The sequence below is a fragment of the Alosa pseudoharengus genome, unplaced genomic scaffold (genome assembly GCF_046254945.1).
Source record: "Alosa pseudoharengus isolate Yale_2024_CS ecotype anadromous, Long Island Sound unplaced genomic scaffold, YU_APseudo_1.1 YU_APseudo_1.1_scf_2, whole genome shotgun sequence".
Taxonomy (NCBI): Eukaryota; Metazoa; Chordata; class Actinopteri; order Clupeiformes; family Clupeidae; genus Alosa; species Alosa pseudoharengus.
Genome location: NW_027468663.1, coordinates 57,980,225 through 58,008,118, shown reverse-complemented (window position 1 = coordinate 58,008,118; position 27,894 = coordinate 57,980,225). Strand labels below are relative to the sequence as shown.

General features: G+C 40.3%; 1 protein-coding gene across 2 annotated transcripts in view; it reads left to right on the top strand.

The window, feature by feature from the left end:
• The window catches only part of LOC143134915 (uncharacterized), a 43,434-nt gene extending 17,514 nt beyond the window's left edge, over positions 1 to 25,920 (top strand). The window contains exons 2-6 of one of the 2 annotated variants that reach the window (XM_076295631.1): positions 17,541 to 17,658; positions 19,594 to 21,323; positions 21,448 to 21,494; positions 23,118 to 24,669; positions 24,998 to 25,920. In XM_076295631.1, the coding sequence (XP_076151746.1) occupies positions 17,559 to 17,658; positions 19,594 to 21,323; positions 21,448 to 21,494; positions 23,118 to 24,660 (3,420 nt within the window). In that variant the 5' untranslated portion in view covers positions 17,541 to 17,558 and the 3' untranslated portion in view covers positions 24,661 to 24,669; positions 24,998 to 25,920. Of the gene's footprint in view, positions 1 to 17,540; positions 17,659 to 19,593; positions 21,324 to 21,444; positions 21,495 to 23,117; positions 24,670 to 24,997 lie in introns of both variants that reach the window. The other variant, XM_076295630.1, reaches the window with a different exon arrangement.
• The last annotated feature ends 1,974 nt before the right edge of the window (positions 25,921 to 27,894 follow it).

Below are 27,894 nucleotides of genomic sequence, written 5' to 3'. Positions count from 1 at the left end.
CCCCGACCCAGAAGGGAAAAAGGCGGGGGAAGTGGTTGAGCACTGCTCTCCCATGCCCACATCCATGGTGCCCTTGAGCAATGTCAAATAAATGCTTCAGTATTTTGGCATTCAACGGCGCATTTGAAGGAGGTTGCTTGCGAGACCGTATGGAATAGTCATTCTTAAACCATGCTTTACTAAAACCTAGCATAGCCTTCACGCATTTGCACTCGTCTATTATTTGGCAAAGTGAAACTAACTTCACCAAAGAGTCAGTCAACGTCAAGACAGTTATATGCAGTTACTTTCACTATTGACTGACAATGGGTTACCATCGAAAACATAGGTTGGAAAAAGCAACACTTACCCTAATGTTGCTCAAATGACTGAATAAAACAACATTTATCCTGCAGAGGAGTTTTTTATATCTCGTGACAGTGCGTCTTCAGCTGTGCTCCATACGTGTCTCTCGCCTCTCCCCTAATCACTTTTAACTGTCATTACCAATTTGCAAATGATGGTGAATAACTACTCATCATGAGATGTACAGTATTTCGTAATATCTTTATTCTAAATATGTTTACCATTGTAATCGTGCAATTTGTAATGCTTTGCATGGACGTGCGCTGGTGTGCGTTCATGAATGATAGAAGGATGGTGCGTGCACCTGCCAATATGACTGTTGACATGCGCTCTTAAAATAGCATTTGAACAACTCGCCATTGACTTCTGACCAGGTTTAGGTGGTGTATGATAGCGATTTTTAGACAACGCGCCAGGTCCCTCCCTAGGTTGTTAATTGCCACACCCCTGGGCGCAATGCTTAAAAAATAAAGGTGCAAAATAACGAATTCAACTTCGCGCCGGTGAATAACGAACTTTACGCCATGCGCTGATGACCCAAAATACAGCCCTAAGTGTAAGGTGCCAATCTTAGCGGTTTTAAGTCAGTCGGAGTCAGTCCTTTTCTAGTTTTGCCGTTACGACAATATCAAACATGTTTGATATTATCACAAGTCTTTCTAGTCGTGGCTCATTGCAAATAGTGACGTGAACTATAAAAACCAATAGTGACCTCTCTCCAACACCAAACAGGAAGGGGCAAAGTAGGCGACAGCTGTAGCCTATATGATTATTTGTTATTCTTATAATATTTGTTATTTCTAATATTTGTAATCTCTAATATTTGTAATTTCTTATACATATTTAGTCGGCTCTTCCACGTGACAGAACAACTCTATATCGATTAGGGATGTCACGCATGGAGCAATGCTGCAGAAACACGAAAATATGGAGTTTGGAGTTTAGTAGGCTGGGCAATTCCATGGAAAATTGACTTTTTGTCACATCCATAACGCCAGTGAAATGCCTTGGCATTTGTATGATGTGAATGATAACATTCATTGTTTGTGCATTTTTTCTCATGTACATTCTTCAGCCAAAAATAGCAAATGCTCAAATTTCATGTAATCATTCACATCATACCATACCATCACATTTTATTGGCGTTATGGATGTTACAAAAAACGTAATTTTCCATGGAATTGTTCAGTTCAGTTCAGTTCACTTTATTGTCCCAAAGGGAAACTTGTCTCGCAGTCAGGTACACATAAATAGCACAAGATACACAAAGACACAAGATGGGGTAAAAGACACAGGTTAATATAAGTTAAGAAGGTTAAGAAAGAAAATAAGAAAGAAAGAAACTGTCTTATCAATCTACGTTCCTGACAGATGCTCATCAGAATCGTTTCTGTGCAATTAAGCAAAATTGTGCAAATTTAGCAGGCGTATTGCACTAGGAATAAAAGAGTTTTTTGTCCTATTGGACTTATAAAATGGGACTCTTAGTCTCCGGCCTGAGGGAAGAGTTTCAAATGAACAGTGAAGGGGATGATTTTTACAGTCCAGAATAGAACTTGCCTTCTGGATGACCTGCTTCTCATAAATGGTCTGCAAGGACAACTGTGGATAGCCAATCAACTTCCCAGCCACCTTCAAAATGTGGCTAAGATTGTTTTTGTCCCTAAGACTGATGCCTCCATACCAGGCAATAAAAGAAAAAGTGAGAACAGATTCTATAAAAGATTTGTAAAATAAAGACAGCATAACCTTATCCACATTAAACAAATTAAGCTTCCTAAGGAAGTATAACCGTTGTTGTCCCTTCTTGCAAATAGCCTCGGTATTTACATCAAATTTGAGCTTGTTGTCTAACATTGTACCGAGATATTTATACTGGTCAACCATCTCTATGCAGCTTCCATTTCAGTCAGTGGTGGAGAACAGGATTGGTTTCTTCTAAAATCAATGACCATATCTTTTGTCTTTGAGATGTTTAACTGAAGAAAAGACTTGTCACACCAACTGACAAACTCATCAACCACTGGCCCATGCTGGGATTCATGTTTATGCAGTAAACTCACAATGACTGTGTCATCAGCAAATTTAAGGATATGCCTATTTATATGCTGACTTCTACAGTCATTTGTGTAGAGGATGTACAGCAGAGAGGAAAGTACACAACCCTGAGGAGAGTGTAGAGGATGTACAGCAGAGGGGAACGTACACAACCCTGAGGAGAGTGTAGAGGATGTACAGCAGAGGGGAAAGTGCACAACCCTGAGGAGAGCCAGTGGAAGAGATGCACCTTTCTGAAAGACAACTATTGACCTTTACTCTCTGTGATCTGTTAACCATTGACCTTTACTCTCTGTGATCTGTTGACCATTGACCTTTACTCTCTGTGATCTGTTGGTTAAAAAATCCATAATCCAGCCCACAAGATTATTCTCAAGATTAAATTCTGATACTATTTTTTTTTTTAACTAAAACATGTGGCTGGATAGTATTAAAAGCAGAAGAAAAGTCCAGAAACAAGAGCCTGGACCTTCCAGATGACTGTACAGGAGGTTAAGTAGTGTAATTTGGGCATCCTCTACCCCCCTATTAGCCCTATATGCAAACTGCATAGGATCCAAGGCCTCACCCACCCTTAACAACAACAACCATTTCACTATCTTTTCAAATGACTTCATGACCAGTGAGGTCCGTGCCACTGGTCTGAAGTCATTTAAAGTCTTTTTAGTGTTGCCTTTTGGCACTGGGACTATAGTAGATTCCTTCCATATCTTTGGAACCCTCCTCTGTTTTAAGGACATTCTAAAAATATCAGTGAACACCCCACAGAGCTGTTCTGAACAGCACTTTAGCAATCTCCCAGTAATCCCATCTGGTCCTGGACTTTTATTGACCTTATTTCTTTTAAGTACTGACCTTACGTCTTCCTGTGTAATTAAAAATGTACATGTAGTGGACTTTACCAGCGATTGCTCATCGGTTAATTTTTGAAGTTCATCTGAGAAGTCATGAATGTCAAAACGTGAATAAAAAGTGTTTAATGCTTCAGAAATATCTCTATCACTCTCATAGGCTGGGATATGGACTGGTTTGTTTTGTGTTCTATGCAGGCCTGTCATTCTCTTGACACCTTCCCATGCTGCCTTTAAGTTATTGCTGCCCAGTCTATCCTCTATCTTACTTTTATATTGTAGTTTAGCTTTCTTGATTTCTGATCTGACCTCTTTTATTGCCTCTCTTTTTTCACCCTCATCCCCTTTGTGAAAAGCGCTATGTTTTTTCCTTAACACTTGTTTCATGGATTGAGTGACCCATGGCTTGTTATTCGCATACACTTTTACATGCTTTTTTGGAATAGCAGTATCATCACAGAAAGAGACATAACAGCATACAGTGTCAGCCAGTTCATCAATATTTGAAGCAGAGTCCGTGAAAACAGTCCAATCTGTGCAATCAAAACAGCCCTGTAATTGGGAAACAGACTCATCATTCCAGACCTTGATCTCTCTGGTTTCTCTCTCTGGAATTGCCCGGCTATCATTTCAGTTCCTGTTTATCTATTGCACGATGGGTAATAATTTAAAGGAATCTAGTTGCAGTCTTGTAAATAGTGACCCTGCAAGATCCCTAGTCATTGCAAAATCATAGTCTGTGACTTAAAACTCTACTACTTGTCTTTAGATGTGAGAGGGTCTGAGACTGTAGTCTTTCAAAAATCTTTTCCAAATCTTAGCAAATCTTTCCAAAGTCTGTCAGTGTAAGGAGGGCTTAACACACAGGGGCGCAACTACCCATTTTCTGAGGTATGCAATAACAACATTGGCGCCCCCCCCCCCCCTTAAAAAAAAAAAAAAATAGGCTACTGTTTTAGTTAGGCTATGGTTGTGATTAATCTTACATTTAGATGATAAAAAAATGTAACACAAATAACTAAAGTTTAACAAAGGCCAATAATATTCCTTATTAGTATGAAGTTTTGATAATTGATGCATTGTATAAGTATATATACTCTTTTGATCCCGTGAGGGAAATTTGGATTTGCATTTATCCCAATCCGTGAATTAGTGAAACACACTCAGCACACAGTGAACACACAGTGTGAAGCACACACTAATCCCAGCGCAGTGAGCTGCCTGCATCAACAGTGGCGCTCGGGGAGCAGTGAGGGGTTAGGTGCCTTGCTCAAGGGCACTTCAGCCGTGCCTACTGGTTGGGGTTCGAACCGGCAACCCTCCGGTTACAAGTCCGAAGCGCTAACCAGTAGGCCACCGCCCCTTAAATGCCCCTTAAACTTGTCACCTTAAGGGGCGCTGAGTCTAAATAATATAAAAGTGTTTTACTTTTACCTTTGTGGTTACTCATTAATTCTGTGATTTATGTTGTATTTAATATGCCATTTAAAGCGATGGTTCGGAGTAATTTCACTCCAGGGTCCTTTTGCACCATGACCCCGAGCCAAACACCCTCCCAGAACCTGTTTTCCCTTGGTCGAACCCTGGTCGAGTAGCGCTGTCAGAAACGAATGACTTTCTGCAGGCATAATGGAACCATCTTAGTATCTCGTAAATTACCCCACTAATAATGCCCCGAATGGTACAAAACTTCTACAGTAGTATAACTATGTTCTTTACTCATAAAACGAGGCATTGAAAAGTTTGTAAGTACACCAGGAGTTTATTTAAATAACACTTGCCTGATGGATGCTACTATCTGCTACCATCTACCGCTGCGTCGACGTTACTTCCGTGATTTGGGAAAAGCCCGTAAAAGTCCTGGCAGGAAGCATGCATAAGGATGTAGATCCAGGAATGCACTAATATTTTGTTCGTAGTACCAGTTTGCAACAATTATTAGTTAACACTAAGTTGTAAACACTTCGGAAAAAAAAAATATTAAAAAACTTTGATGTAATCGCTTCCTGCCAGGACTTTTACAGGCTTTTCCCAAATCATGGAAGTAACGTTTAAACCCATTTAAACTGAAAGTTGGTTAATATAGATTGATTGCATCCTTTTGATATTGGCATGCATTCAGATTTTTGCCAATTTCTTTTATAGGCTGACAGTTTTGAGAAAGCCTCTATTGTGGCTAGCATGTTAGGGATTGATATTAGAGGATCCTCAATAATCAATAAAATGTCATCCGCATAGAGGAACCTTTTGTGTTCCTCCTCCCCATGTAAAATCTAATGGCAGTGGCCAAGGGTTCCAGAAACAATGTAAATAGACCGGTTTCAGGTCCCTAACAACCGTAGTCAAGAACGAACTCGGAGGACAAGCACTAGTTCTTTACACTGACAGCGCATAGAAAACAAGCTGGCTGAACGTGATATGAGATGAAGAATAAAAACATATTGCCGAAATATTTCGGTGTAGCCGAGTCTGGATTGTTTTCATCTAGAGGTGTAGCGAATTTACCTATGAAAAAGCAATGGATTTTACGGAAGGTAGGCTAAACATCCCTGCTGAAAAAAACAGCTAGAAACCAGCTTATGCTGGTAGCTGGTTTTAGCTGGTCTTAGCTGGTTTTTGCTGGTTTTCTTCCAGCTCTTGCTGGTGTAGCTGGTTGGACCACCAGCTGGATATGCTGGTGTGACCATCTGAGGAAGCTGGTCATGCTGGTTTGACCAGCCTGTCGTGTGAGATGCAGCTGGTGCAAGATGGTCATGCTGGTGACCAGCCTGCCAAGCTTGACATTGTTGGTGTAAGCTGGTCATGCTGGTTTGACCAACATAAGCTGGCACGGCCAGTTAAACCAGCAGTGTAGACCAGCAACACCAGCTAAAATGACCAGCTTGAGGTGGTACGACAAGCAAAACCATCTGAATTACCATCGTTAGGTTGGTAAACCAGCTGAAGGTATGTTTTCACAAGATTTCTGCTGGTCTAGCTGGTCAACCATCATAGGGTGGTCAAACAAGCTGGTCAACAAGCTGGTCAACCAGCAAACCACCTTTAGCTGGTCAGGCTAGTTTTTTCAGCAGGGATGTGACCAGTCACTGTAAAGTTAGGTTAGGCTTAAGCTAATGTTAACGTTAGGGCTTCGACTGCACAAACAATTAGTTTAGATTTAGTCAGAACATTACCTACTGAAAGGGTACATAATGACAGGGGTGTACATTTCCCCCTGAGGTCAGAGGATAATTACTTTGATAAAGTAGCCTATGCTGGCCACACATTGAACGATTGACTGAAATAACGTTACAATGCACAAAATGCATTGTGCTGGATGTTAGCTGACAGGACAGGAGCCTATGACGGATTAGCTATAGGCTACCTTATATTAGGCCTATGCAATAACGTTACTTGCAAGCCCATGTCTTCTTTCTTAAAACAAACAACTCAAATGGAGTGTCAACTTTAACTTTAGGCTACCCTATATTGTCATTTGCGTAAAATGTAGAAGGCTAACGTTAGCCTCCGTTCTCATGGATCATAAGTCTCTCATTAAAATGATATGCTGAGGAATATGATAAAACACTTTGTTAACGTCACTACCCTATGTTATTTAGCCTACATGACTTGAGTTTTTCCTCTTGAGCATGAAGATAACATTTGTGGCATAACTTCGTAGTTTCATAATGCATGCTTCGTATCCAAATGTCTAGCACCTAGGCCTGCCTACTTTATTGGCGTTTTAATTTTTTTTAGCTTTGAACGGACACATCACAAAAAAATTAAATGTCTCCTGTACCACACAGGGGAATTTCCGTCTGCTTTTCTCTGCCAAAAGTTAACCATTTTCAAGCACCTTGCGTCTTTCTTTCAATGTATTGCTATACGGCTCTGGGTTTGCTTATCCTCCGAGAATATATTACATTCACCCATCTGACAAAACTCTCTGCACATCCAAATTTACGGAGAGTGTAATGCAGGAAGCTCCATTCCACTCTATCGAATGCCTTTTGGACGTCCAAAGATATGTCTGCTATAGGCGTATTTTTATTCTGATTAATCTGCATGAGGTGAAGTAAACGTCTAACGTTATCTGAAGATGATCTGCCAGGGAGCAGATCCAATCAGTGTCCTATAGGCCAAAGTATGGGTGAAGGATGAGACAGGATGGCAGCCATTCTAAACCACTCTTCCAGAGGCCTCCCAAAGCTGTTATGAACTGATTCATTGTGGCTGCGTTGCAGGAGCAAAAAGGCTGCCCTCAAGTGCACTGATCTTTGCACTTGCTCAGAAGACTGTTAGCCCGGACATGCACAGCCAATAGAGACATGAGACAAAAGTGTTAAAGTTTAAAGGTTCCATTTGATACTGTCATAATGAACTCAAGCAACCAGTTTCAATGGCAGTTAATGTAAGTTTTAGATCTTCACAGTAGAATTCTGGAATGACTTGTACAAATATTTTACTCCTCAAAATTGTGTATATTAGCCTATACAGCAAATATCTAGCCCCAGAGGTCAGATCTGAAGTGGCTCCACGTCTGAAATTAAACCTTAGGGGGTTAAGATTATATGGTGAAACTTTCATGCTTTAGTCATAAAATGCACAATTGTTTTGCTTAGTGCTGGGCGGTATGACCAAAAATTTATATCACGGTATTTTTGTAAATTCTTACGGTTTCACGGTATATGACGGTATTTTTTTTCCATGCATAATCCGATGTTCACAGCATTTTCTACAGGTTGAGAGAGGAATTGCTGCAGTACATTGACTAAAGATGGTCTATTTTACTGTCATGATGTAGAATAACTCCACACTAGTGGTAATGCAGTTTTGCATGGCCCCAGAAAATGATGCTGTTTACAAAGAGCCACTCATGATTCTAATGAAGAATCTAATCAGAATGCAAAGACAATTGAAGTCAAAATACAGAACTTTTACTGTGCAAATTTCACAAACATCTTGTAGCCTATAAAACCAATACAAAAAGTAGTGCAACTTTATACTTTTTTGAAAATTATACAATTTCAAATGAAACCTCTCTGCTAATATGCTTACTCTGTCAAATAGGCCTATCAGAAACATGCCTTATTGTTATTGTGTGGTTTACATGACATTATTGGTAGGCTAACGTTAACTTCATGTGGATGTGGATGTCTTGTTAGCCTGCCATGAGCTTCGGTTTGGTTCGCTAGGCAAAACATTAACAAAAAAGTTCGTTTTGGTGCATTGATGACAGTCAGGATCATTTCTAGTATTGCTCAGTGCATGTCTATAACATGCTTTACTTGCTACCTGGATAATTACAGCGAATATTCTTAAGGTGAGATGAATGATAAGCTCATTAAACCTCACTGTGTTCGGTGGGTTGCTAACTAATGACATCACCTACTAGCCAGCTAGTTACAGCTGTTGAACAATCTCAATAGAATTTTCGTGACGGTAAATCCCTTTCAATGCAGTATCCCTTAACGTTATTCCTTAACTGAAGAAACAATTTAAGGTATTCTGTGCAACACCCTTAAATAAACCCCTTATCTAAGGAGAAATTAAGCCTTAAGGGTCATACTAAACACAAAACTTCAGGTGTTTTGTGTTTACCCTCACTATGCCTCGCAGTGGCACCATGCGTGCGTGTGAAAAAAGTCCCGTCTGAAACACTGTCGCGCGGCGCAGCGTTCCAAACGTTGTGTAGCCTAATCAAATACACCGGTATGGCGGTATATTAAAAATTCATATCATAACGAAAATATACACCGGTATACGGTGTGAACCGGTATACCGCCCAGCACTAGTTTTGCTTATCAGCCTAACTATTAACGATTGTTGTTGCCACATAGAAGCATTGCATAGAAGACGGCGGGCTAAATTGCTATTAAATCCGCTTAGCATCGCGACCATGCTGCGCAAATATGTTCAAAACTGCTGCATTCATGTTAACTCTGCTAAGGTCTTATCACAACATAGTGCATTGAGGAGACTAAACTAAGTTAAGTTATGCAATCAAGCCGTATCTCAAAGCTAACATTATAATTCTGGATGTCGAGTTTAGCATGCTTTCTTACAGCTGCTTGTCAATTTCGACTAGGTTACTCATGCAGGGCTCATTTTATTGACTCTGACACTGAATGTTTGCAAAATCCCAATGCAAATGGAGAAGTGTTTTTCAAGACTCAAAAGTGCTTGTCCCAAGGAGATGTATGAACCTTGAATTACATCCACACAGCAGTCTTTTAACTGTGTTAAAATGGCAAGGGTTCCCTCACAAACGTCTTAAAGTGACAGGCACTCAATTAGACCTATACACTACCCCCCCCCTCCCATTTTTATTTAAAAGTAAATAACCAAATTTTGCTCTGACATGATCACCTGAGAGTACCTGAGCCGGGGTGGGGATATCCTTTTCAATTTCAGTGATTTAGTGATTTTAGTGCCACCTGTGGTTACTCTATACAAAAAATATTGATCTCAACGGTGCATTTTGCCCATTTTCAGGGTGGGAAATAAAAAAGAAAGACTTGCATAAGACAGGTGAAATTGGTGTTTTAAAAAGAAGGGATCATGGAGAATAAAGAAAAACATATATAAAAGAATCTTTGTACATTCCCACAAGGTCTTAGGGTGCTCTGAAAATGAGATCCAAAATGATTTTTCAGACTTGTGAGGTCTGCTGTTCAGACCCTGATGGAATTTATTTTCTGTTCATTGTTTTTTGTGAGAGTGCTTCTACTTATCTCAATAAGGAAAATAAATGAAGAGTCTTTGTTAAAGGTTGTATCAGCGATTTCAGGCACAAAAAGGCCCAAACATAAATGATCACATTCATTTAATATTTCCTTATGGTCCGCTAGCTGCCTGCCCCATAAGCAGGGTGTCAAAAACACGTCTCTATAGGCAGCCTAGGCTCCGAGATCTGTACACAAAAACAATAGTATACCAATACAGGGGTTGGCAACCACTCAAAAGCAAAATAAAGTGTTTCAACCAATAACCGACGAGATGTGCGTTTAGGAGTTTCAATTGCACAGGAGGAAGGGGGAGGGAGTAGCGAGCTAGCTCTCTGTTTTGTTTGAACATTAACCCTTTAGGCGCCAGAGGTTTTTTTCCGAAACGATCAATTTTGACATCTTCATTTCAAAAGGCTATATCTTAAAAGCGATAAGAGATAGAGACTTTCTGTAAATTAGAGAAATATTAAGGATGACCCAAAGTTTATGTAGAGATTAAATGTTTATATCTCATTTGCATATTATGACATCATATGGTGGCGGCCATCTTGGATTATAGAATTTTCATGAAAAGTCACATGTTTAAATGATAAAATGCACCACTTCTTTCCCCCAAAAATGTCCCTCACCTTCTGTATGCTATATTGCACAATACTGAATGCTCAGGTAAATAGTAAGTAGTGAACAAACTGTGTAAATCATTACTAATAAATGGCAGAAACAAACCAAATGCATGTAGCGGTAGACTGGCCTTTTGCTGTAGAGATTTTCCATTTACTACATACAGTAGGCACTCTGATTCCATGTATGGGGCACATATATATTATTCAGATGACACACAAACACAAGTAGACAAGACCTGTTTAGTTCAAAAGCTAATTTGCCATGGCAAGGCACAGATCAGGAGTGAGATGACGACACAAGACAAGAGACAATGTTAGTATTTTTTTTCTTTTTGTTGTTTTTGTTGATGTTTTTTTGTTTTTTTTCTTAGCTGACAAAGACACACACATCACAAGGACATGAACACACAAAAAGGAACACATAGTGTATGTCCTAAATGATCAGGGAAATAGATAGCAAATCAACAGTGTAAATCATTACTAATAAATGGCTGACATTTTTTTTTTATGTAGCAGGCCTTTTGCTGTAGAGATAATGACTCCCTATCCCTATCCATACAGGGCCGGCATTCCCATCATCTTGTGATAGACTATGCATGACCTAATGTGTGTGTGTGGGAGAGGGAGAGGGAGAGAGCGTGTCACCACCTCCACCATGCGAGCAGCATGGCCAGATCTGCCTTGCGCGTGCCGAGTGGAGAGAATTTGCGCAGCTCGGACTAGGCCTACTGTCATTCTCATTGCGACTCCCCACACTGCCACTACGTTCCCCCCTAACTGTCCTATGAGCACTTCGACCTCGTCTAACATACCCAGTGGCATTAGACAAAGGCTCCACCATGTTACTGTCGCCGCGATTGTGGAGAGGCACACGTTCGGAAGACAGAAGCTAGCGCAGCGCTATGGACATTAGTCTACCTCCAGCCTTGTTCGCCACACCACTAACACCCTGCTAACTTCCCGATGAACACTCCGAACCCGTGAAACATTATTCCCACCAGTGACATTGGGCAAACGATTCAACGTTTGTGCTTGGTGTAAGCTAAACTATGGAGTAAACTCTCACTTTGTCCAGCTGCATCATTGCAAGGCAGGGACGCATCTGAAGCCTCACTAAACGAATCACCGTCATTTTCTGAAGGCAGATATTCCCCTTCAGCATCAGGGTCCGCGAATAGAAGACCCAACACTTCATTTCAGGTAAACTTTTTTGATGCCATTAGACGATAATCTAATGCAAATACTCGCTGACGTTGACAATATCGCTCTGACAAAGTGGCTCACACGCACACTAGCTCCGGTATTGCACGCACTGATTCAATGAGCTGTAGCTCAAAAGTTTAGTTTAAAGCGTGACCTTTTTCGGACTCGGGGATGACGTATGACATGTCTGCCATCTAGTGGAGTGGAAGTCGAACGAAATATTACACCCTATTTGACTAAATCGGCCGTTTTATTCAGTACCGCATCTTGTCGAGTAAACTCGACAGTGGCGCCTAGAGGGTTAACAAGTGACCTATCGCCGCTATTGCTGATACAACAAGTACAAATATGTCTTGTGAAGGCCTAAACAGAGCCCACCCAAAAACTCTATAATACAATTTTGATCAACTTTGAGGGACAGCTATGACCATGCAGGATCATCCAGACCAAACGTGACGGTTTTGCTACATACCATTCCTATTTACGTACCAGCATGTATTTCAGCCTTCTACATGGTTTAGTTCCTGTGCTATGGGCTTGTGAACTTTGACAAAAAAAAAAGAGGCCGAACAAAATCAACACCCCCCTCCCCCTGTAAAACTGGCTGTATCTTGGAAAGTATTGGGGGTGTCACCAACGGGAAAATGTATTAAATATTGTTATATAAATGTAGCCTGACGTAGTCATACTCAATTCTAGTCAGAATATGAGTCTGATACTGCTCCATTGGGACATAATTATGGGGCATGTTTCAACCGATACAGGGGGGGAATGCCTCTGCACTTAATTGGATAGACCTAACCAATCAGAGCAACGAAATAGCTTACCGTGAGGTGTAGGAAGAAATAGGGCTGGGAAGGTAACCGCAATCACGTGACCCCTACCGCGGGTCTGAGCTCCTCACCGTCATCACCGCAAAGAAAAAAAATCTGTGAAACATTTGGACGTTTTCAACCATGAAATGCACAATTCCGATTTGAAAACGTAGCAGAATCTCAGAGATAATCACGTTATGCAGTCAGCTTAGACGTCTGCAGCGTAGCTAGCGAAGCGGTCATACAAGGGATTGGTAGAGTTTTTTTTTTTTTTTTCCCCGTCATATATACATTTATATCCCGCCCATAATCACTCATTTGTGATTTGCACCCCCCCCGGTAAAAAATGAAAATGCAATATCATTCTGCTTTAATCGCCCCTCTCTTCAGTTAAGATGTTCAGAACTGCACCAAATTTTATGTGTATGATTAACCTGGCATTCTCTGGGGGTATGCCAAGTTTCGTATAATTTCATCCATGGGGGGGGTCTAAAAAAAATTAAGTTAAGTGTACATTTAGTGACTGTACACTCATTGGCCTGTAGATGGCGGTGCACACATATACACACGCACACACACACAGGCACGCACATACTATCGGTATCGGCATTTAGAATGGCCGATACATAATTACAAATTCAGTAGGATTAAAGGAAAACCAAATATTCATCATCATCATCATCATCATCATGGCTGCATTTCCAGTATTGGCGATACGTAGTCGTTTGTCCACCAGATGGCGCATCGTTGCAGTGAGACGTAATTTTGTTGGAAGTTAATCTAAAGTGGGTTGGAAAAACAATGGACGCTTCCTGCAAGGACTGTAGTTTACCGCAGAGAACGTCTAATAAGGATAGGACGATTTTCACATGAAATGTAATTCCCATTTCTTCTTGAAGCCGAAATAAATCTGAGAATGTTTATCGGACATGCTTGGTTTTTACTGCAAGTAAGTTAATCTTATAATATCAATAACTATAGGACCTAGGTACAATAAGGGCCCGTCCCATTTCTCCCCCCTTAACACTTCCACTTGGTTTTGATTGCCCTCAACATTAAAGCCCCCTCGACAAGGGAAGTGGAGGTGAAGATCTTTCCCTATGAATTGGCACACCACTATATGCAAATTCGCGTAGCGAACGTGCTCACCTACGTCACTTGCAGCGCCGACGTGTCTACCGGTAGTAGCCTGCTACTATTTTCATTCAGGAACATACCCGTTCCAGCGGTCATTGTTGTGTGGGCTGTGCTGGTTTATCTACGTCTGGTTAATCAACAAAAATATTTGTGTTCATATGAACGCCAGAACACACACCTTAAATATTGACGAATCTACCCAGATCATATATATAATGTTATTTGATGGGCAGACTCTCTCAAAGCACTCAGCAGATATCATGAACATCGTCAGATAGCTTGAGATATTTTCTAACATTAGTGTTCAAATGTCAACAGTCCATCAGATGTGCATCAAACTAACATATTCCAACATATTTCGAAATTTTAATATGCTTCTTTGTGAAAATATATTTAAAAATTGGCCAGCTCGCTGAGCTCACACGCTATCCTGGGTAATTTCATCTCCCACTTCGTTTTAAGCCTGCATCGGTCCTGGCTATATTTTGAGGGTTGATTTTAAGGGGAAAATAGCACTTCCCCTTGCTCCCTAAAGTAATGGGACACCCTAGCCCTACACGTGCACGCGCAAAAACGAGGGTTAGGGCAAAAATCTAGGGGTAGGAGAGGTATTGGGACGGGCCCTAATGTTACCGTTAGCATTGGTTAAGTGATGGAGGCCAATTTGATTGCATTTGTAGAAAACTATCAATGCAGTTATACCAAGCAAATTGATAGCAGCACTAATTGTATCTTTGGACTGTCATCTCATTTGCTTATGACCATAACCTAGGCTATTAACAGGAGCTAAGTGAGTTAGCCACAACACGTTCGCTACGTGATGGTTTTTTAATGGTAAATATAGGTTACCTGAAAGATAATGCATCCTAAACACCGGGCTGGGACATTTCTGCTCAAAGTCTCAAAAAGCATCTGAGTCAACGTTCATTCCCAAACACCCATATACTGTAGGCTACTTCAATCCTCTATTTTCAAAGGTGATTCAAGTAAGGAAGAGCATGGCTCAAAGTAAAGTAACTAGGACTGTAGATTTATTAACGCACCCGTGATGATCTACATCTCCATTTAAACCAAATGTTTTAGAGCGCACGTTGAGAGATATATCCAGGGAAGGGCTGTACCTACACATATTTGTTGCACGTGCTACAAAAATCATTCTTTGCGATGGATGATTTAGTACCAACGCACCGGTCCGATACAGTTTTGCCTATGGCTATACCGTGAGACAGAGATGCTTTTCGTTTGTTTGAAGTGCGTGTTTAGGGTGTGAGAGGGGAGTCGATGTGCTTTGATTCCAGCTTGGTAGTTGTAGTCTATGCGATTAAAAAACACGTGTGTGTGTGAAGTATCCAAACAATGATAACGCTTTCATTAGGGCTGCTTTAGCCACAGACTTTGGGCTACTGTACAGTGGGTTGGGTTCCATTTAGAAGTGCCCACTTCATTCGCGCTTTCCGTGATTAACACAGTTGCGTGAAATGTATTATACTGATATGCAAAACTATTAACTTTTCGCCTAGAGGTGGCAGCTTAAGTCCGCTTGATACTGTAAGCCAAAGGTTCCCAAAGGGGATTTTATTTGGGTCGCCAGCATTGCCTAGTGATCATTTATGTTGTGTAATAGGCCTAGCATAGGGCCTACCTTATATAGCTATATAGTTTGTTAACTCATTGAGTGCCTTTTCCTTCCCATGCGTTGAGTGCCAAAAACTTAATATTACGTTTTTAGCTTTTTTTTTAATTACGAAACTAGACACTTAAACACACCTTATATGTGATTTTGGGAACTCTGTGATTAATGGAAATGAAATATATGACGATCGAAAACTCATGAAAACGCACAATCTGGACATTTTATCTGGATATTTTATCATAACCAGGCCATTTTCGTGGGTCTATCACTAGGTGGCAGTCTCGCCAGGTCTCGCTGATCACTTCCCGGAAAGTTTACACAAGTAAGTAACAGGCAACACTTCATATTTCATGAAAGACGTTATATCTCCATTTCTAGAAAAAAACAGCGATTTTGATGAAAACTAGCCACTGTTTAGCTTGGGATTTCTCAGGAACAGAGGCATGTAGAAATACACGGTTTGCACCCACCGAGAGCTTAAAGTCTCACCTTTTTAAACGAGCCATTGTATGTGTTCATAGCTATAACACAGAATATGCTGTGGCTGTACAAAAATCATCAACAATGGTCTAGATTGCTGGCACTCTAGGACAAAGCTCCCGAAAACAGCTTGGCATTCAATGAGTTAACAGTCACGGTTTTGTCATAACTCCTCTATGCATTTTTAAATTTAGAATAGCTCTGAAACCGGGGGGCGAACACGTCGCGGGGGGGGGGGCGCCAGTGCGTGGATATCTCAATTGCAAAATTAAACAATATTTCTATCGGGTGCCTATGGACTAGGCTGGGTGAACTCAGCCTGATCTGCCGGCGATTTCTTTTTCGATTTCTTAAAAGATTAAGCTTGGTCTGGCGAAAGCCAGACTAACCATGGACCTCATAGTTGCAAAATGCAAGGGAACATGAATCAGCTTATTATTTGCACGAACAATAACGGACGGTAGCTCTTCAACTTGGCCCGTTAAAATGTGTATGAACAGTCTAGCAGCGCATTTCATGAAGGCCCTTTTGGACATGTCAGTTATTTGCACCACTGGGTAAAACTGCATTTTGTTTTAGACTACTGGTATTTAATTTGTGCATTGACAATAAAGCTGAATATCATATGAACTAGATGACTAAACTTATTAGCATATGTAGAAGAAGAAACATTCACAAAAATCCATGACATGACCGCTCTTCTTGATAGCTGTTGAAAACTGCATGGAACTGACAGGGATTGTTTTGTTTAATAATAAATAAATAAATAAGTTATGCTGCTACCTTCTGCTTTTCCCAAACAATGTAGCCTACAGGTGTACCTTTCATCAGTCCAGTTGCAATGGATGAACTGTGATGAACTGCCCTACTTGTGATTGTTTAGAAATGTTAAAGGTTTTATAACAATGCTACAACTTTTTTGGCTATTCTACAATCTATTCACCTTTGCAGCGCCAGTAGGCTACTTTCTGTGCAGCCGCGCACACACAAACAAGCATACACAAAAGTGTCAAGAGTGGGGGATGGAGTAAAAGATGGAGACAAATTGATTAGTGTGATTTATTTTCGCAAAACGGGTGTACAGGACTGAGCGGCGGTCGTATTTTGTACCGCTATGCGGTACATCTAGTTTCAGTTAAAATTGAGATTGTTGAGATTGTGGTAGCTACCTAAAAAATCTTTTTGAATTGAATGACTGGTGTGTATTTTGTAATATTGCAGTGTTTCAGTTTGAATATTTGATATTGGCAGCTGCCTGACTGCTGTGTAAAATTGCTACAGGGATGTAATAGACTCAGAGTGCAACAGTATTTGACTACACAGATTTTGTATCAGTTGAAACTTTTAAGAAGTCTTGCGTCAACAACTCCAGTCTCTCAAGAAGACGAAAAATAAAGAAATTAATAAACTGCACATACAACGGTGTCCTCTATCAGGTCCGCTTTGGCAGTGAGACAAGTTAATGACATAGTACGGTGGGCAGTGACATACAGATATGATGAGTGGGGTGAGGCTCTCCTGTCTGCAATTGAGTCTATAGCGGGGTCCTCTAACGCTTTGGCAATGAGATAGTCAACGATATGGCACAAAGATGTTACATTTTGACGTTTGACGAGTGTGTTATCGTCTTGTGTTCCCATTCAGAGAACTGAAGTTATCTACATAACATACATTTTGTTTTCCAGCTCAAATCAATCAACACCATGGCCTCATGTGGTGATGATACCAAAGAGACCGCAGCCCTGGGAAGACCATTCCAGCTCGGAATGCTGTATGACTGCCGGAAGGACACTCTTATTCCAGGTAGGACCTCATGGATGTGTTGACTATATTAGTTAATGTTAAGATGGATTAACCAATAGATACCAGGGATGCAAACACGGCGCTTTTCGGCGCCTCCCGCTTTTTTCACATCAGTTTGGGTGACTTGTGTGAATCGTGCAGATCCGAAGAGTTTTTTTTTAATGGGGGGGGGGGGGGGGGGTGTCTGATCATCAAGGATGCTTTCCGGCAAGCTTTTTTCACGTCATCTACCACAGGCTACAAGAGGAACCAGAGCGTTTCTCATATGGGCCTGCTGGTTAATTAATGTGTCTGAACTTCTGATAACCTCCACTCATCTTTGATCATGTAGCAAAGGAGCTGTAGTCTATCGTTCTAGCAGCTAAGAAAATATAGGCTCCGTTAGGAGGCAACTCTCTCAGTTTGCGCTCTTACCTCCGCAGTATAGCTACTTCAGGTGGAAGTTTCAACACGCAATACGCTGCCATCTGACTGATCATCCGGAACCGTACAATAATACAATTATTCCTGTCAGTGACCTAGGCCTAGTATTTAATGTTATGTGAGAATTGCATGAATACGGGTAAAAACAATCCCTTACTTCAACCACGGAATTGCGTGTGTCATTAATTAAAACGGTAGGAAAACTGAATGAAAGACGGCGCCGTCCATCAAAAAAAACAGCAGAGTCAAAACGTAGGACTACTTTGAGGTCCCAGACATTTAAAGGGACAGCGATCACTCAAGACATAGGCCTACACCATGATGAACGTGAAATGCTTTGAATAGCCTACTACAAAACACTGCATTTATATGACAACTGCGTATAGAACCATTCTAATCTAGCTAGCCTAATGGTAAATTAAGTATACAGCATTCACATATAAAGCATTCAATAGCCTGATGAAAACTTGTTCAGTCAGTTAAATTGCTCTCATAAAAGGAACAGCAGGCCTACAGAATATTCCAAATAGGCTAGTTTCCTTTCACTTCGACTGCAACATATGAGTTAAACCATGTTAAATTCAAAAGCATCTGGCAAGTGACAGGAGGTTTTAGGGGAGGAAAAGAGAAACAAGTGTGTTACCTGATTCCACAGTCAATGTTCAGTATTTAGCCTATAATTAAGCCTATAATATTTGGCATTTTTGAATCCATGAAAATTAATAAAAATCTATAATTTCATAAGAACAACAGACCCCAGTAACACATGGAATTGCTAAAAATTTTGAAGGATCGAAAATAATCAAATCATTGGCTTAAAGAATCAATATTGTATCGAATCGTGATGAAACTTGTGATTTACACCCCTATATGGCATCCTTACAATTAGGGAAGGTTTTTGGGAAGTATTTCTCATGCAAGCACTGTGCAACCATGCTGAGTAATGCAATGAAATCATTGTAATAGTTTGCAATTTTGCATTAGTAAAGCAGTCCACCGATGTGCATGTTTTCACTTACTGCTTTAGTTTCAATTGTGAAACAACAAGACCATAACAATGATAATGGTTTTATATATCCATAAAGATACATTTCTGGAACTATCTTAGACTGTTTTTTTTTATTTATTTTTTTTTAGGGGGGGGGGGGTTGGTTGGTCATGTTTCTCTCTTTTTTCACCTCACATGTGTTTGCATCACTGCCAAGGAACTGGGACAGTGTATTTTCATATAAAGAACATTTTTGTGTGAATAGGGTGAGCCCTGGATGGCAGAGGTGGTGGCAAAATGTAATTATATGATATTTCCTGCGGGGGCGTGGGCTTCGATAATCTCACTCCTTTTTGACCATACCTCTGTTTGCATCCCTGAGATACACAAACACACAGTTTAAAAAGTAGGTTGACATGTCCTTCAGAATTTGCAGTATGATTTTGAAATCAAAATGTTCTGATGCTAATCATTTACATTTATGAGTCTGTTGACTTTCTATTGCATAACTCATTTCCCAACAGGTATAACTTTGTGGGATCAAGAGCAGTTACAGAAGAATAAAAGTGTGCAACAACAAAACAATACTGAATTTAAGGTCACAACATCAGATTCAATAGAGGAGAAGTCAAATTCATTAAAGATCTCTGGCTCTCTGAAACTAAGTCTTTTGGGAGGACTGGTGGATGTGGGAGGATCAGCTAAATATTTCAAAGACACAAAGAAATCCAACAAACAAGCCCGTGTGACTCTTCAGTACAAAACAACCACAAAATTTGAAACGTTAACAATGTCTCACCTGGATCGTGAAAAGGTGTCTTATCCTAACGTGTTTGAAGATGACACTGCCACTCATGTCGTCACAGCCATCTTGTACGGAGCTGGTGCCTACTTTGTGTTTGACAGAGAATCATCATCAGAGGATAAGAAGGAACAAGTGGAGGGGGAGGCTAAACTCACCTTCAATAAACTGAAAAACCTCACAGTAGATGCTGAGGCATCTTTAAACATGGATGATACAGAAAAGACAGCAGTTGAAAAATTTAGCTGCACATTTCATGGAGACTATAAGTTAACCACCAACCCAACGTCCTTCAGGGATGCTGTGAGAGTTTACAAAGATCTTCCAAACATGCTGGGAGAGAATGGAGAACATGCTGTTCCACTCAGGGTGTGGCTGTACCCTCTGTGCAAGTTAGATTCAAGAGCTGCAAAACTGGTAAGAGACATCAGTAATGACCTGATCAGATTTTCATCTGACATCATAGAGAGTTTAACCCAGACAGAGATGAGATGCAGAGACATACTGAAAGACACTGCAGCAGCAGCATTTCCTGCCCTGGCAAAGAAGGTTCAGAATTTCATGCAGATGGGCCATCAGTACAAGCTTGAACTTATGCAGAAGCTCGGGTCAGTGCTTCCTTCAATCCGAGGGGGTGGGAAAGAGGAGAGTGCCCTTTCAGACGTTCTTAAGACACACGATAGTTCTCCATTCAACAGCAAAGACCTGGAACAGTGGCTCAAAAACAAGGAGAAGGAATTGGATATACTGAAATCTTATCTCAAGCAACTGGAGAAATTAGGTGCAAATATGGATGACAATTTGGAAGACCTCTTGTCTGATTTAAATGTGGAAAATGTAGTAAGCTTTTCATTCACCTCTGTAGATGGGCCTGATAGTTTGTTGGTGAAACTGTCAAATTATCTCAAACCATCAGGAATGTTGGACACTTCTGCAGAATCCTCTGATCAACAGGCTACCAACAGGGAGTGGCTCTCCACTGATATTAAACAAATGATGAGGAGAGAATTGAAACTGTTTGGAGAACTGAAGAGGATGAGCACCAGTGATGACACCAAATTCATAGTTGATATGAAATATGATGAGTCTCATCCTGGGGCGTGTATTTTCATATATGAAGATGGATGTGATGATGCAATCCGCTTTGTTCCTCCATCAAAACCTGCCACTCCAACCACTACTGATGTTTCACATGACAGCGTAACAGTTCAGATGTCTGGCCCAGACTCTGCCACTGTAGAGTACCGAGTAGAATACAGAGAGAAACAGAATCAGGAGACTGAATGGAAATCCCACCCAGTGCAGAGGAACCAAGAGGCAGTAACTCTGTCAGGACTGAAGCCAGAGACTGAGTATGAGATCAGAGCCACAGCTGTGGGCAAACTCGGCTATGCTGTCAGCAGTGATGTTTGCAGAGCTGTGACTCTCATAGTAGTCCATCTGCCAACACAGGTGAGTGATTACGTTTGTAATTAGAGATCTTGAATGGACCAAACACACACAATACGCTTTTTCATTTACTGTAAAATGTGTGGAATTGTTGAATAAAGACTTTTTTCTTGTTTTAACCCAGCAGACACAAGACACAAGATGCAAGAGGTCTCAGTTTCAAGCATCAGCTGTGTAAGTAAGAAAATCACAGATACAATAAAATGCTCCTCTTATTTGATTGGGTCACTGCACAAGGTATCATTACATCCCGGTTCAACGCTGGATGAAGGAGTAGAGTATACTGTACACATGAGATGTAAACCAGGGTGGAGAGAGAGATGTAAACCAGGGTGGAGAGAGAGATGTAAACCAGGGTGGAGAGAGAACGGCCAACTCCTTAGTGGAGCCAAACCAGGGCTGCATCTACAGTGCACCGAGAAAGTTTTCCATTTTTTTGTTTTAGACTCATCTTAAAATGGATTCAATTTTTTTTTCTCTAATCAATGTATTAACAATGCTCCCAATACTCCAAAATAAAGTAGGTGTTTGGAGTGTTTTATAAATTTCTAAAAAAAATAATAAGACTGCAATATCCCATTTACATATAGTTAAGAACTAAATTATTCATAGTCCTGAAAAATATTGATTTAAAGGGGAAATCTGGTGTAAAATGGATTTTGGATATACTTAAAGAAGAAGTTCAGTGTGATATTGACCTAAAGTGTGTTGAAACATGATATAGAGTGTGAACGTATGTCTCTTAGCCCATCTCGGCTTGTCCCCTGCACTCCGAAATCTGGTGCTAGTTAGCCGATGCTACCAACAGGTTTTCAAAGGGGGTGCCTCGGGCATCGGCCTAGCCATGCAAATAAATCAGTTTTACACCATTTACGAGGCTCAAAGTAGCTCCACACTTCATTGGTAGACTTTAGAGGGCCATGACATTTAAAACTATGAACTTTAGAACTTTGAAAAAGCACTGGTAGTTTATTTACAAGACGATTTATACAGACAGTATCTTCAGGAAGTTTACCGTTCGCCACCATCTTGAATTTAGTCACAATAAGTCGAGTGACGAGTATGAATAAACAGGTATGATAAGGGATCAGATTACAAAAATAATCCTGATGCATTTCCATGGAATTATTTTTCGTCTTGTAAATAAGCACTACCTTCAGAAACAGCCCTTGTTATAACCTCTCTGTACACTTTCAAAGTTTACAATACTTTGGTTTGTCTGTAGGGACCCTCTCCATGTTAGGATAATGCTATTTTGAGCCTGGTCAGTGGTTTGATAATAGGGATTTATTTTCACATGGCTACATGCCTGCTGCTACAGACTATAAACAATTTTGTTGCTAATACAAACAACGGTCTAGCTCAAATTAATATAATTTTGCTCCTGGAGAACTCTCAAATCTTTTTTTTAAACCCAGATAAACCCCTGTCAGTAGATCAGCTGTTAAAGCAAGACAAACAGCCTATATCTAGCCAGTACCAGGTACACAGATCATGAAAAAAGATGTGATTTTTTTAAAAAAGATGTGATTTTTTTTAACCCAGTCCATGTCAAACAGATCTCTGCAGATCAGCTGTAGATCATGTGAGTCATTAGTGTGCTCGCATAAATTCCAGGATTAAAGAGCAGAAAAGTCAGTTTTATTTATTTATATTTATATCATCAGTCTCACAGCAAATGTAGACAAACCTGACATTGAAGGACAGTTGTGCTCTAAAGAGTTGATTGATTTGCTCTTAATTAGCACTAGATCAGCTAACGCAACTTTAAATGACATGTTTTTTTTACTTACTCAGGATTCAGGACATCATCTCCAAAAGTGATCTCATCCGTTCAGGATGTCCAGTTGTCTACCGGCTGAAACCAAAAAAAGAGGAGATTGGAACTCTGACAAGGATGACTGTTGGTGAAAAAAATGTGGAAAAGATCAATAAAAGCATCTTACTTGTGGGTGAAACAGGAACAGGTAAATCTACTCTGATAAACGCTCTGGTCAACTACGCCATGGGAGTGAGGTGGGAGGATGAAATCTGGTTTCAGATCGTAGAGGACGAGAACAAAGATCAATCAGAAAGTCAGACATCAGATGTGATTGTGTACGAGATCTTTGGGTTTGAAGACAAAGTTTTGCCCTACTCTCTGACTCTTATTGATACTCCTGGATATGGAGACACCAGAGGGAACGGAAGAGATGCCATCGTAAGTCAACGATTATTTGACTTGTTTGGATCAGAGGATGGAGTTAAAGAACTCAATACTGTGGGCCTGGTGCTGAAGCAATCAGATAATCGACAGACTGACCGACTGATGTACATCTTTCAATCACTGATGTCTCTGTTTGGAAAAGACATGGAACAAAACATTGTAGCTCTTATCACACAATCGAATGGAAGAACCCCTACAAATGTCTTTCAAACTCTGAAAGCTGCAAATATTAAATGTGCCACAAATGAGAGTAATCAGCCGGTTCACTTCCTGTTTGATAACTACCAGCATGAAGACCGAACAGAGGAAACGGATGGCCATCAGGATAAAGTATCAGTGAGAGGAATGAATGAGTTCACAGCCTTTCTGGAAAAACAAAAACCTCAAAAAATGAATGAAACTGTGAAAGTTCTGAATGGACGCATTGAATTAATTGCATGCATCCAAAACATGCAAGACAGAATCATGCTGATTGAACTAAAACAGACAGAAGTGGAACAGACTCAGGAAGCTCTGAGGACATATGCACACGAGATGAAGAGGAACGAGACATTCACTGTAGAAGTTGATGAGGTCTACAAAGATAAAAAATCCCTCGGAAAAATCCCTAAATTGACCCGTATACTTGCAAAATCTTACTGCTGTACAGTTTGTGAAAGTAACTGTCACACTATCTGGTATAATTTATTGAAAATTTATGGCCTCAGTAGTACATGTCGAATGTGTCCGTGTCCTGAGTCAGATCATGTGAGCGAAAACTGGATCTATGTGGTCAAAACAAGGAAAGTTCAGAAGACCCAAGAAGAAATTAAAAAGAAGTATGAAGACAATAAATCACAAGCTGAGAACCAGATGAGCCTCCTGGAAAGTCTTGAAAAACAAATTAAAGACTTCACAGCAGAGAGGTCACAGTTGCTGGAAGAGGCCTACCGACATGTTGTCACACTGAATGATATCGCCTTGGATGCCAATTCACTGTCCAGTCATGTCCACTTGGACTTCCTGATTGAGAAGATGGAGGAGAAAGGAGACATAGAGAAGGTCCGGATACTGGAAGAGATGAGACGTCGACAGAATAAAAGAGTCCGGGCAGCACTGAAGTACTTGTTCCGTCAAATCCACAGCACCTCATAAAGCAATTAGGTAATTATGCACATCATGTCTTTGGGATTAGACCAATCTTTTTCTTTTTATTATAGGCTTGATGGTGTGGTACTCATGTCTTTATTATAGGCTTGATGGTGTGGTACTCATGTCTTTATTATAGGCCTGATGGTGTGGTACTCATGTCTTTATTATAGGCTTGATGGTGTGGTACTCATGTCTTTATTATAGGCCTGATGGTGTGGTACTCATGTCTTTATTATAGGCCTGATGGTGTGGTACTCATGTATTTATTATAGGCTTGATGGTGTGGTACTCATGTCTTTATTATAGGCCTGATGGTGTGATACTCATTGTTTTATTACAGGCCTGATGGTCTTCTATCCTGGAATCCGGCTGTTTCTATCTGTGGGTGGAATGCAGTATGCTGTGATGTCCAGAATGCTGTGATCTCTAAAGGGTTGACCACATGACCAAGCTTGGTATGAGTGAAGGGAAGCTGTTCACTTTGCTTTCATGGGATTCCAGACCCACAGCCATGTAAATCATTTAATGTCACCAAAAATGTGTCTACTCAATTAGAGTTGTAGTCTTTGGGAGCAGAGGAAACTGTTATATGTAATCATTACAGTGATTATTTGAACTTTATTTTAATCTTGTGTAAATTCAGTTTTGCTTTAAATCCAGTTTCCAGTATTTTATAGTTGTTGTAATCGAGCGGATTGGATATTTTTGTCTTATTGTTTTATTACACTGACTATTGTGGCTTTGTTTGAAGTTATATAAAGGAATTGTTAATTAACCTTTTTTCTTCTGCTGGAGAAGAAAAGGCTTTGCTTTAGTATTATATTTTGCTTTATTACTTTCATTATTGTGTTTATTTTAATTAGGAGGCTTTTACCTACTTTTCACAAAAATGTATCAGTTTAACGGAATAACTAGAAGTTATTGTTATTGTGCGAGAAGTCAAGAAGGTATTTTTAAATAATGATTAGTGATTGACATATAAGAGATTGTTTATTCAGTTGATCAAACTTTGTGAGCCTGTGATTAATCATTTGATGGTAGACATCTTGGATGGAGGAATCTAAGGGATCATCTTCTCTTACGTCTTATTCTCTATTTAGTTGCCATGTCATGTAGACAGTGGGGAGTGTAGGGCTGGGTGATCTGATGACCTGAATGACCTCTAAATCACCTGTGCTGCTGTACTAAATGGCCTGTGCAGCTGTACTAAATGTAATCATATGATTTCTGCACAATAAAACATATTTAGGCCTAAGCTGCATACAGCCTCTGGTCTGCTCTCTGGTCATTGTAGTTGTTGAACAATATCATACTGTTTGGACCACCATTTTAGGTGACAGTAACTTGGCAGTGACACTTTAGTGACCAAACTAGCCTTCAGTGTGGAAGAAAAGATGCAAAAAGATTGTTCATGATGTTAACATGAGGGCCACTAGAGGGCAGAATTACCAAATTACAGTTTTTTTTTATTGCTTAAGCACAATTTTGAAAACAGGGCACTTTTCAGTGTATGCTTCATTCTTCCTCATCCAAACATACTGCTGTTCTATAAGCATGAACAAAACAGAATACTGAACCAAAATCATAGAACTAACTGCCAGTTAGTTCTATGATTTTGGTTCAATATTCTAATAACTGTACCTACCTACCCCTTTATATGCAGCTGATTATCTGTGGCAGAGGAAGCAAAATAGGCCGAGAGCATCACCTAGTTATTGCCATGCATCAGTTTAGACAGGGTGCAATTTTCAGTGTATGCTTCATTCCTCATCCAAACATACTGCTGTTCTATACTCATGAACAAAACAGAATACTGAACCAACATTTCTAAAGGGGTGCCAATACTTTTGTCAGTGACTTTTTTGTCAAACCTACCTTTCCTGAGCAAAGTACTTGAAAATGTTTGTAATCACCGTAATATCTTCCTCAACTAGAACAGTATTCTCAAAGAATTCCTCAAAGTTTTTCTGAGAATCCTAGCTGCTGCATTTTGTATCACCTAAAGCTGTTTGATAGTCTTTTTAGGAAGGCCTGTGAACAGTCCATTGCAGTAATCAACCCTGCTGCAGATAAACGGAGTGGGGTGCAGGAAGCGTTGAGTGCAAGATCATTACAACAACATTGAAGTCCTGTGTTCCAGTGTAGCAGGCTTGTCCGTATTTGCAGATGATTTTTATTAACATGCAGGTAGCTCTCTTTTCTCACAGACCTCTACCCACAATTCCCCCTAGGCCCCTTAAAGTCATCTCCTGTAGATAGGATTTAGGGATGGTTGCCAGATCAACCATCAGCATAATCTACAGTATTGAAGGAGTCTAATGCCCAATAGACTGCTGAAACACCTGCCTGAGTTCAGTGAGCGGGACAGGTAGTTATGGCTCCTCATTCTGGTGGCACTGCCTCTCCTGGAGTAATTGTCATACAGAGAGGGGAGAGTTGTCCTGGAGATGCACTTGGCTAAACACACCACTATCTTTATGGTCCTGACCAGAACAACTAGGGTACACCACTGATATGCACTGAGTCAGCATACTCTCTATGACCTCTATGGAGGAAGTTGTCCTTAGTCATGCATTTGTTGTCTGGGCTTTATTTTGAACTAGGATGTGATTAGCTTAGGAGGTCCAAATAAAAGCTGATTAACATTAAAAGTAACATAAAACACATGTAATTTCCAACTTCATGAGACATAAAACACATGTAATTCTCTTTGTAAAACATGCTATCATTAGGATATGTGGCCTGCACAAGAGTTTACTTCCTCATGCTCATTTTCTGAAAGTGGCTCACTATGTAATGGCGCCATCATGGCTTCATTGATTCATGTTGAGCACTTATAGCCTTTACACATAACATAACACAAGGACAAATATGACATAAAAATGTCTGATATAACATTCAAAACGCTCAGTCAAATTTGCACAAAACCCCTCATGATTTCCAACTTGATGTTCAACACTATACACAATCTCCTCTACAATATTCTGTTGATATTGGGGGGCGTGTTTCACCCTTGGCCCACAGCAAAACTGCTCTCCTTTACAGTGACACAGACAATATGTTTCCAACCTTCTTACCACTTTCAGCCTCTCCACTGATAAAGCTGCTCTCCTCAGCTAGCTGCCATTTCACTCGACAGCACTGAAGACCCACTTAGGAGGAGAGACAGCTTCAGCTCTAACGGTAAAGGTCAGTCATGCGCTGTGTTCAATTTTTATAAAATTAGACGTTTTTTAC